At 30.8% G+C, this 12,080-nt stretch overlaps 1 protein-coding gene across 2 annotated transcripts in view; it reads left to right on the top strand.

Moving 5' to 3' along the window:
• The window catches only part of LOC130441456 (mucin-2-like), an 89,034-nt gene extending 77,277 nt beyond the window's left edge, over positions 1-11,757 (top strand). Inside the window, exons 10-16 of one of the 2 annotated variants that reach the window (XM_056775159.1) lie at positions 1,709-1,807; positions 2,266-3,093; positions 4,267-4,347; positions 4,660-4,971; positions 5,564-5,867; positions 8,857-9,275; positions 10,458-11,757. In XM_056775159.1, the coding sequence (XP_056631137.1) occupies positions 1,709-1,807; positions 2,266-3,093; positions 4,267-4,347; positions 4,660-4,971; positions 5,564-5,867; positions 8,857-9,275; positions 10,458-10,562 (2,148 nt within the window). In that variant the 3' untranslated portion in view covers positions 10,563-11,757. Of the gene's footprint in view, positions 1-1,708; positions 1,808-2,265; positions 3,094-4,266; positions 4,348-4,659; positions 4,972-5,563; positions 5,868-8,856; positions 9,404-10,457 lie in introns of those variants that run through there. The other variant, XM_056775167.1, reaches the window with a different exon arrangement.
• The last annotated feature ends 323 nt before the right edge of the window (positions 11,758-12,080 follow it).

Below are 12,080 nucleotides of genomic sequence, written 5' to 3'. Positions count from 1 at the left end.
GCTTATTAAATGAAGCGATTCAGTAGGATGTTAGTAATTCACAGTCCACACGACATTCATTTGGTCACTTTATCAAAATTATATTTTTAAATAGATAATTTGCATCGCCGCTAAACAAATGGTCTGACTATTTGTATATTTTTTGTTATTTCAATATATACAGGGTGATATTTTAGTGTAACAACTAGGTTATTATTTACACCTAAATTCATTATCTTAGAAAACTTTATGAACAATTCCATAATAGCTCAAATATCCTTAAAACTTAATAGAGCATGGAATGAACAAGTACCGATTAACCGAGTATAATGTAGATCAAAAGTTAAGGCGGATTTTTGAAAAGTCTGGTAAGAAGAATAGAACTACGGTTAGAAGTAAGAAGAGAGATAAAGAAGCAAATAAGCCCACATCTTCGCAGTAAGTTGTAAAGAAAATTATGAACGGAAACATCGAAGTGTATCAAGCATTTATAGATCTAGAAATAAGTTTTGAAGAAATACAAACAAAAATAGTCATAGAAGAGTTACTCAACAAAAATATGCTACAAATTCAGAGCCGATAACATACAGTCGAGCAACGGCTGTTAATAATAATCTGAATGAAGATAGACTAGATCAAGGTAACAACTCCAAATACTGAGGGGTAAAAATCGATTACCCAGGAAACGAAGAAATAGAAATAAATAGTAGATTTCAGAGTGCAGCTAGTGTATAGCACAATATCAAGAATATTTAGGAAAAAAAGGGTTTATGTAGCTGAACACAACTCCTGGCTTCTGGATGCGAAAGCTGGTTAGTAACAGAAATACCTAAGAGAAAAATACGAGCAGTCAAAATGAAGTACTTAATAATAATCAAATTAAAAGGTTTTGGTTTACTTTCCATCTCTGAAGACGATTACTTGGTTATCAAAACGCGCGTCAGATAGTGTGATTGTGAGTGTTGCTGTAGTAGTAGTGTAAATAGTGTGTTCAGTTTGAATATCACCAACGATTTCAAAAATTCCAACTTATAAGTTATATAACGTATAATATAAGAAAGAGGCTAAATGTTAAACCGGTACTAAAACGAATTGTAACCACGGAACTGAAATGGTACAGCAACCCAAGAAGTATGGAGAATGAGAACAAATGAAAGTTTAGAAGAAAAAGCTCAGAGGATGATTACTAACCACATGAGATCGCTATAAAATGAAAGTTCTCGCAAAGGGTCAACGAGACAAATTAAGAATTGAATGCAGTAGATTATGAATAAATAAAATATAAAATTTTTTGTTGTTTATTTAGTGAATAACAAACGCGATATAGAGAACGACAATTAACTTGCTAACTCAAGATGATAAACTTGGCCGTTAATATTCAATTAAGTCAAAAATTGATAGACAATTATTCTCGTTAATTAACTTTCTGTGTATGGGCTTAATAATTATTGATTGTTGCTATACTAAAAATTCACCCCGTATGCTTGTTCATGATTAATCCAATATTTTGAAAAGATAGCGTTAGTAACGTTTAAAATGGTGAATAGTTTAAACAATATAGATTAAATATATTAGTCAAAAAAACTTGAAAAAAAGCATTCCCATTCTAATGTTAATTATGATAACACAGGAGACGATATAATTTCCCAAAAAGTATATAAACCGACTAAAAATATAAATTTTTCATCATATTTAAGATTTTGAGGTAATTCAAGTCGAATTTTTATAGGTTGATACAACCACACCATTTTCTCAAGACAGTACAACAGAAACTCTCAATCCTGCGACAATTCCAACAGCTGTTAAAACAACTATAATACAACAACAGGTATTTATCTCAATTATTGAATAAAAATTTGTTTTTCTATATATGCTAAGTCATATGAATGGATCTAAATGATAATATTTTCCACTGTTGTCAAGGACTATAATGGAAACGAAATTTGATCAAAGTTGAAAAGATTTTTTATCTATTCATCAGTAAGCTTTAGACCTATTTCTTGTAAGGAGAAGGTGTTTTTATTCTATCAATCATTTCCTTAATGGAATAATGAGAGTATACTAGCTCAGATAATTTTTTCTTTCAAGGGAAGTCTTATATTTCACACTGATGGTGATGAAGGAATTTCTTATCACAGACAAAAATTACATAAAATTCAAAAACTTTTAAACTTTTTTAATATATTTTGAAGTATAATTAACGCATAAATTGAATTATATTCTTCTCCTGATTTAAAATTGATTTTGTTGTTTCCAAAGAACATTTATTGAAACTTTTAATTACAGGTCGATACTACTACTATCGATAGTACAATACTTTCCAATCAGGTTCTTGATTTCACAAGTCCCTCAATAGTCAATGAAATATCAGGAATGCAGAAAATGAGTAGTACTAACACACCAACAACTACAGCTGCTTCAATGACAAGCACGCAACGACAAAGGATATTCACCAGTACTCAACCTTCGCTTATACCTACGTTCCTCACAACACTTTTCCCGAATTTATTCAGAAGTGAAACAATCAAAGTTTCAGAATTAACGACGAAAAAACCGGGTATTATACGAATATCTGCCCCTCCTTCTGTAACAGAAACTGCATCATTCACGGCTAGTACAACCACTACCAGACCTCCAGCAACTATCAAAGTAAAAAGCAATACAATTCCACCAGTAACCACAATAGTTACAACCACAACGACGGAGAAAACAACAACTACCACAATGGAACCTACTACGACTACCAAGCCCACGACAACTACAATCCTCAGTACAACAACTACAATCCCTACTACAACCACTGAAGCTACTACAACTACAACTACTGAAGCTTCTACAACTACTACCACTGAAGCCACTACAACTACTAGAATCACTACCCCTGTTACTACTACAGCAAGATCAACAATAACAACTGGGAAAGTGCAAACTAACGCAGGCTTCACTACTGCAAGATCAATTGATGTTACTAGTTTTAATACTGTCGAATTAACTACTAAGTCGTTACAGCTGAAAGAATTAACTCCACAACAGAAAGAAAACTTGAAGGCAATCGCGCAATTGGAAAAGCAACAAGCGGAATTATTGAATCAGTTGTCATTTTTAACACGTCTGGTGAGTTTATATCTATAAAATTCAACTTGGTAATCATTGTTTGTTTATTAGGATACGCTCATATGAATGTTTTGTAGTTTGATGAATATCTTTGAACGCGAAATAAGCTGGTTTTCCAATAAGAGGTGTTATTTTGATAATCAAAGAAAAATGCCATTTTTTGAAATAAATGATCGGATGTTTATTTCATTATAAAGAGGAAGGTATGCCGTTAATAATGGAACACAACATCAGCCAAATTCATGAAATTTTCCATAACCAAATTGCAAAGCGGCTGCCCTATGCCCTCGATAGCCTCACGAATTCCATCTTTGAGGTCTTGAATCGATGCTGAACTGTTAACGTCGCAAGGTGTTAAATCACAAGATCTCGGTGGCCAATTGTGATCACCTCTTCGAGAGATAACACAGTCCGGAAATATTTCCCGTAAAAGATCGATGGTTCTGTTGCTTATGTGGCACGTAGAGCCGTCTTGTTGAAAGTAAACGCTGTCCAAATCAATACCATCCAATTCCGGCCATTCCGTGACGTGCACGGGTTTTATTCTTCACATCACTAACTTGTCCCCACAGCTCAAATTTTTCCACCAATTTCTGTATTGTCGTCAGAGAAGGTGCTTCACGCCGACCCAAAAATGTTTTAGTTTTACGAACCATCTCTGCCAAACCCTTCACAAATTATTTTTTGGAAGAGGTTTTTCCTTTATTCACATATATTTTCTGATCCTTATTCAGAATTTCCCAATAAAAAGGGGGACCCTCATTTCAAAGTATCATTATACTAAAAGCGTGCACTTGAAAAGCCTCATAATGATTAAATTCCAATTGTTTGAATTTTGGAAGTATATCACAGTCTTTGGTTTTTATGTCTTTAAAAACATGGATGTACGTTATAAATTTAAATTCTACCAATCTCAATATACTGTTTAATTGAAAGAGGAATCAGTAATATACAAGACATATTACCGTAGTTGCCGTAGTGATTGAACTGTATTTTTAATAGAGAAAAAACTTCGGATAAAACGATTCCTCATCAATTTTATAGAAAAGTATTGTTTTATACGTTAGATATATGTATTAAAGTTTGTACTTTATTTATTTGTTCTATATTAAAAGTTAAAAATTTCTCAAATTTTATCTGTGAACGTAGTAACGAGTTTAATTTTTCATCCAGATACCAAATCGAACAGCGAAATCAGCAACAACGGGAAACACGAATTCCAAGATTAGCTCCGGTGGTAGTTTAGCTGAAAGGGTAGGTTACGACTTAACTAAGGTTTGTTTGATTATGTTCGTTTGTATAAATATGATATAAAGTAAACAAAATTATTTAATTGTATTACAACCAGTGTCTTAAAAAAGTGTGACATGTGTTTCGCAATAAAACTATTTCTAAAGCATGGATCAAGGTTGTCAAAATAAGTATATGAATATTTGTGAAGAAGATCGAATACCAATATTTAAAAGAACATACATTTGGTACTATTCAAGGCTACATGAGAAACACTTGTTTGATTTATTAATAAAAAGCTTTGGTGGAGTATTTACATATCTTTTTCCTTTATAGATCGTCGCTTTAGCTGTTGAAAGAGATAAAGCTAAGACTACCATTCCAGATACAACTATCATATCCACAGCTACTCCTACTATTATTATAGAGACTACTAGACCACCTAAATCTATCCAAGATCAAATAGCAGCTCTAGAAACAACTAAGTCACCTAAGAAAGCAACAACTTTAGAAGAGGTTTTGAAAGGATATAACTTGAATTCCATTACACCACCAGCCTCAACTCCCTTTGGAAAATCTAATGATGCTATACTAGCTTCCCTTTTGAAAGAACAAGGCATCGTTCCTTCGACTCCAAAAGTTTTAGCCGTGAGTATCTTGTAACTTTTGTGATATTGATTATGTAATAAATTAATAAAAGTGGACGCAGGGGACTGATCAATCGATCTAACTTAACCTAACAAATTATAATTAGGTTTGATCTTTTCAATTTATTCAAACTGTATGGTAAGAGTCGATATAGGAATATCTTTCTCATAGTACAAATTTCAAAGTATCTGGTCAAGTAGTATAAGTAATTGAAACTTTTCTTTCGGAAACTCATATAATTTTTAAGTAATTTTATAAGCCTTCTATTTCTTTCCAACGAAATAATATGTTAGAAAATGGGTTGTACACTGACTTGAAGTGAATTCTTTAAAGAATAAATGTGGACTATCTTTTTATTTTGAAGAAAAATTTGACTTTTTGTATTTTAACTCCAAAACTAGATTATTCAGCAAGGGATAATGAGCTTGTATATATCTGTGAAACTAGCAACTCATTTTTAATTAAGAAAATACTACCTCTCATCCCTACCTTCCCTGAGGACATATAGTATTACCGATTGTTTATACAATTTTATATTATGTCCTTTCCAATTAATATTTTCAATTTGTCTTGACTTTGAGATGATTTTCAGGGAATTTTCGATGAAACCACCATAAGACCAAAAGTAAGACCAAAAATTACTACGACTCCTGCACCTGGTCCTATCATACGCGGTCTCAACTGGCTCTTGAATGCTTTAGCTCCTCCACCTTCACCCGCACCTGTTATAAAGAGACCTACTCCTAAACCGGTAAAGCCAAAAAAACCACCAGTAGAAGAAGAGTTATTAGTAAATTCTCCCACACATATGACACCTGTTAGTACAGCCGCTCCATCTAAACTGGCCAATTCTCTTTCCCAGGATGAAATTAAGCAACTAATAAAACAACTGGAAGGTAAGAAAGTATTTTTTATCTATGAATAGTTAAAAAAATTAAACAAATTTGAACAATATATGCTTTGTATTTTTTTTTGGTTAATGAATTGTTGTGGATGGAATTTGAGAAATGGAAATTTGATTTGAATATTCCTGTTTTTGGTGTTTCTGATAGAAAGCGGTTGAATTGAATTGTGTTTCTTTATTGTACCATATCTATAATTGGACATAGGCGTTCCCACATTTCTATCTAGTACGTATACTTCACTGGGGGGCTTTATTTATTTATCTATTTATAAGTCGACCTGTTCTAGGTTTTTTTTCACATAGTATATAATAACGCTAAAATTTAATTTATTCCATACTTATGGACTGCATTGAATGAAGAAAACTTTAATTTTAGCAACTGGTAAATATAATATAGGGTAGGACCGAATGACAGCCGTTTAGGTTGAAGCGATGTAATAGTGCCTTTTGAAGTGTTCCTTGTGGTTAATAAATATTTTCAGACTTTATATGACATGAACTAAGTGATCAATTTTTGGAAAATTCTGTATATATGACATCAACCTGATTATCTTTATCTAAGTGTGCTGTTATATATTGCGTTAAGCAGATTAAATTGGAAATTATAGATGATGTACATAATTTCGCGTGGTGGAAAGCAACATCACGGTTTACCAGATTTTAATGAAAGAACAAATAAATAACAGACGCAGTTTTGTAGAATAAATGCCAGTAATCCTTCATCGGTTTAATTTTTTGTAAACCTCAGACTTGTCACAATTAGGAGTAGATAACGGAATATATCCCCACTGTAAATAATTAGCAAAAGCATTTACATTGTCATCTGGTTGGTAAAAATGAGGTTCGCTTTTATAGAAAATGCTATTAGATATGGTAGTAGTCTTCCTACTGGTATTTAGATAAGACTAAAATTACTTAGGATTGCTGTCGTTCTATAATTCTAATATAGTTGTATTAACTACAACGTATATCTTTTAGTTTTGGCTCGCAGATTATTAAATCCAATGTTGTCATTATTATTGATGGTAATATTAATTTTTTGCACAGTCGATGTTCCGATTTTGAGTTGTAAATAATGTCGTTGTTAAGCCACAAATGGTAGTTTTTTAAGGATCTGAGGATTGTTTTGGCAACGGAAGCAAATATTGTATCCTGAACTTATTGTAAAAATATTCCATATCATACACCGTTGGTTTGCTGTCACCAATTTGAGTAAATTCAAAAAGTGGTCTAAAAAAACAATCACCTTAAAGTTTAAACTATTTTTAAATCCTAAATACAGAGTTAATAATATATTTCTGTATATCTATGTGAATAGTTATTGTCTATTTTTCTTAATTTGAGATTCACTGCTGCTGTAGTATTTGTTCTAATCAAAATTTGTATTTTACTAACAAAGAGTTCCTTCCCATTCTCTCATTTATTTCTTTTTTTTTTTCTTTTCAGACTTAATCGTTTAAAAGAAGCCCGTATCCTTTGTCACTTGCCTTTCCCTTACTCATTCCTATGAATTCCATCTCATAACAATTACAAATTCAATTATTTTCTTATTAATAATTATTCTTCTCATTCACATTTTTCCATCATGTTTTAAAACACCTCTAATTTTCTCTTAAGTACTAAATAATTCCATGCTTTTATTGTTATGTTTTATATACCGCATAATGTTTCTTTTTTCTCTGTTTTTATTGAATAAGTCCGAGAAGTCAGTTGTGATATGTGATATATTATTATGGACGATTCGGTATTTAATTTTTGGATAAAAAGTTTTTTTAAGCAGAATATAAAATTTAATTCATGACCAATATTTTCGAGACATTATTTGTCTTTAGATTTATTGAATTTTCTCTTAGACATTAGTTTTACTCAAGAAATTGAGTAAAGTTGAAAATTTTGGAAGGATACCACAAATATTAAATAATATAGACTTCATAGATGAAATGATGTGGAGTATCTGATTGATACAACTATTTATAACAATAATGTGACTTTTATACAAAATTTTATTCCATTCATACATTTGTTTGAATTTGAACTGATTACATGATGTCATTAGTAATCTAATGGCTTGATTATTTCCATATTATCGTTATTACCTTTCTCGAAGCCAAACTCAATATACGCAGAACCATTGTTTAGGTAAGAAGAGATTGTTGTCTTGAAAGAGAGTTCTTCATTTAACAGAAAAATTTTGATTTGGAAACATAAAAAGAAACAGTCAAGTAATTAGCTTTAGAAAATTCATATCTTGTTGTAAATCTATTATAATTTACTTAAATATATCATAGTAATTCGCTATTTCTTATATATCAGATATTTCATTCTATTTCTTTAACAATAGATATTTGATCATTACTCCATTTCCTTCTGCTTCATAAGATTCATATTTCTCCTTCGACTAATTTTCTCCCTTTCCTCTGTAAACGTGCAAGTAAGTGTACAGTCTAGCCATATAATTTAACCCCACCGCTTTTTGTGTATATACACCAATTTTATTGGTTTCCTAACATTTATAAAAATTGGTTGCGTTTAACAAAATTTTTTTCCAAGTTCTGGTAATGTTTGTTACAATATGCTAATTGTGATTTACGAATAGTGCAACAAAAAAATATCAAATCAATTAGGTTCAAACTACTTTTTTTATTTTTGATTATTGCAGAAATTAGAGATGATTCCTTGTACTTACAAAAAATTATTGTGCTTATTTGCATACATATAGAAATTGTATTCATTATATTATATTCTCTTGAAAAAAAATTTGATTTTCAAATTTATTTCTTTAATTACATATTTTGTGTTCCATTGATTAGAAAATTACCTTACTTCATATGAATCTGATCTCATTTCACTCTACATGAATTTGAGTTTAATGAATATGAATGATTCGTCATGTACCGAAAAATTTTGCAATAACAAAAATAATTAAAGTTTACATCTCAATACTTTTATTACAGAATTAAATTGTTTTTAAAATTTTCAAGGAATACAGAAGAATCCATCTACAGGAACACTGGATCTTTCGCAAATCAAGAGCATCCAAAATTTGCTAAATGTGGATGGAGGGGTTGTTATCAGTACCAACGGAGAACATGGAACAACTTCAAGGCGAACAACAACTTTGCCAACAACTATTTTAAGCGAGGCAACCCAACGGCAATCTAAAAAACTACCTACACCAACAACTGAAAATACAATTTTTGCGTTTACAAACGAAGTTGATGATTCAGAATCTATTGAAAGTACTACTCGAATTATGAGAGCTCCAATTGGATTCAATCCTGTTCCAGGGATAGACGACAATAATCCTGATGTTCCAAATACTTTAGTAAGGAGTAATTTAATTACAGCGGCTGTTAACGTCACCAAAGCCATTTCAAACTTTTTGGGCACAGCTTTACAGGTAAGCTTGATTATCAAGCAAAATATATTATTGTCTATTTTCATTAATCTTGAGTTATGGAAAAAGTCTATAAAAGCGTTTAATGTCTTCCTTTACACATACGCTTCATAATTTTCTTTCGGAAGATTTCAATCATCATATGTTATAAATATTATATGTTAAAATAGGTTATTTTATAGTTTTAAATAATACAAAACTCGGTTACTATAGAAACCAATTGACCACTATTTTAGACTAACCACTTATTTTTTTCGTTAAAGATAGGCCGGAAAGTGAATAAAAATGAGTCCGGTAAAAGCTTCTACCGGACTATCACAATAATTTTCTGGCTCGGTCCGACAAAATGAGATTTTCTGACCTAAAAATAAAGTATTACAAAACATAATTACATAAAACCTATTTTTTATTTTCAATACCTACTTGACAACCAAAAATTTGTGAACTAGCGTTTTGGTAGTTTAGAAACTAATTATTCTCGAATATTATAAATTCTATCATGTTTTCACAATTTATACGCATTATAACATTTTTGGCCAAATTCTAAACATCGTTGATTCTACTAAGCTGGATAAAAATAGAAAAAATTGAGTATGTTTACATCGGTTGACAAAGTGCATACGAATACTAGTATTGCTGTACTTGAAATAAAATATGAAAAATATACATTTACCTACTATTCGAAACTACATTTTGTTTGGACCCAGGTACTACATGTTAATGTGAACGCATTGCAACCATGGTTCATCGGGCCACACATTCATTTAGAATGAGATACATTATGACGGTCCTCATGGACCAACAAGTCATTGATGTTCCATTGGGAACGTTATGGTGCTTAACATGTTAAAAAATGCGCAAAAAAGTGACAAAAAAAGTGAGATATGGACTAAATATGTACTTAAATAAATACAACACGAAGTTTCATTATAGATACCAAAGATTATCGGTAGATAATTGATAAGGTTATTAATAAAACAATATCAGTAACACATTAAGAACAGATATGAAATCAACATTCCAAGTATCGTATGTTGTCATACCACTTATTTGTTATAAAATGAAATTTTTTAATCAAAAACAAGTTTTTCTAATTCATGTTTAGCGTTTTTTCCAATTTAAATATGTTACACTGTGAAATAAACTTGCACTTGATAATAACATTCCCATGTTCCTAATTTATAGACTGTTTCTCAGGGGGCGGCATCATCTTTCCAAACGATATTCGGTGTGTCATCAGCAGGAACAAGAGTACTGAGTAGTGCAGCAGCAGGATCATCAGCTGGATGAAATAGAAGCTGGAAATTTAGGGCGAAATAAATTTATTTATTCATGTACGGAACCCCATTTCGTATCAACTTTTTATCATAATGATCCGGCTTGATAAAGCAAATCTCCAAGAATATAGTTCAGCTCAATTTAAACATGCCAGGAAAATGAAAAGCTCGTTATGAGACTTTTCAAGTACTAAATATATTATAATTTGTGTGGACAGTTGGAGGCTTCATTTTTTGGGAGATCTTCAATAATTTTTTTCTTGCCACAAATCATCTCATGCATTTACATTTGCAAATATTCACTTCAAGCACATGTTTCTTCTCTAGTTCTCCATATAGCTTCATCTAATTATTTTTTGTATGATATACTTTTAATTACTCTGCTCTGATTTCTATCAAATTACTCACGCATTATTTCCTTTTCTATCTTTCATGTTTTAATCATAATCAATATATGATAAATTTAATCATCTTGACTTCTTGTGAATATTTTGTCACAAGTATATTTGATTTTTTCATAATCTTTGAATACAAATTCTTCCTCTTGTGTTAACACTATTTGCTTCATTTACATAATTTATCAATATTTTAGCTTTTAGTGGTTGTAATCTTTGGTTCGATGGGGTTTTTGATTTTTTTCTTCTCATCTGTACCTCCTGATATGTATTCAAAACGATTGGTGTTATAATCCTACAACTTTTCATAGTATTTTCAATTTTGCTAATTTGCCTTTCCTGTCGATAAAAACTGAATGTTCCAGTAAATAAAAATTTCATCTACTATTATTAATAATTATTAATATTCTAAAAAGTTTTTGCAAAAGTTTTCATGTTTATTAAGTACCTAAGAAGTTTGACATGTGATAATGATAAAAAGTTTATGCGGTTTCGACGTTCCTTTTGGTAGTAGGTATTTAAATTAATTCAGGTGCCACTTGTATAATAAGCTTTGGACTTTGGATACATAATTTGTAGGACTGTTCGAATTATTTAATTTACAATGTAAATATTATAATGAGTGAAACTCTAGAAACACACATTGTAGGAAACATTGTCAGTAATAGACACCAAGTTTCAGGATATGACATTTATAATATGGATTTTCTCTTTCAACCAGTCGATGTGAAATACTCAATGTTTATAATAAATCAAAATAGATCTAATACAAGATACAATGTATATAAAATGTTAATTATATATTTTACCATACTTTTTGCTGTTTTATTTCTTTCTATTTACTTGGGAACAAACAATCATTGGATAATATAAATTTTGGTACGCATGGGACACGTGCATCCTTCCAACAAAGAGTGGTCTGATTGAAATGAAATAGGTAAAATAGATAAAATTATGTATAAATCATTCTGGAAGCAAGAAAACATGATAGTGAAACTTGAGAATTAGGAACGTCTGATTGAATCATTACTGAGGATATTAACACGGATAAGATATGATATAGATATTTATTAATAATCTTAGGAGTAGAAAAAGGAACATATGTGAAGGTTTTAGATACTCACCTATGAACACAA

This window comes from Diorhabda sublineata, chromosome 1 (assembly GCF_026230105.1).
Source record: "Diorhabda sublineata isolate icDioSubl1.1 chromosome 1, icDioSubl1.1, whole genome shotgun sequence".
Taxonomy (NCBI): domain Eukaryota; kingdom Metazoa; phylum Arthropoda; class Insecta; order Coleoptera; family Chrysomelidae; genus Diorhabda; species Diorhabda sublineata.
The sequence above is the reverse complement of the archived record's forward strand: the minus strand, read 5'-3'. Positions and strand labels throughout refer to the sequence as shown.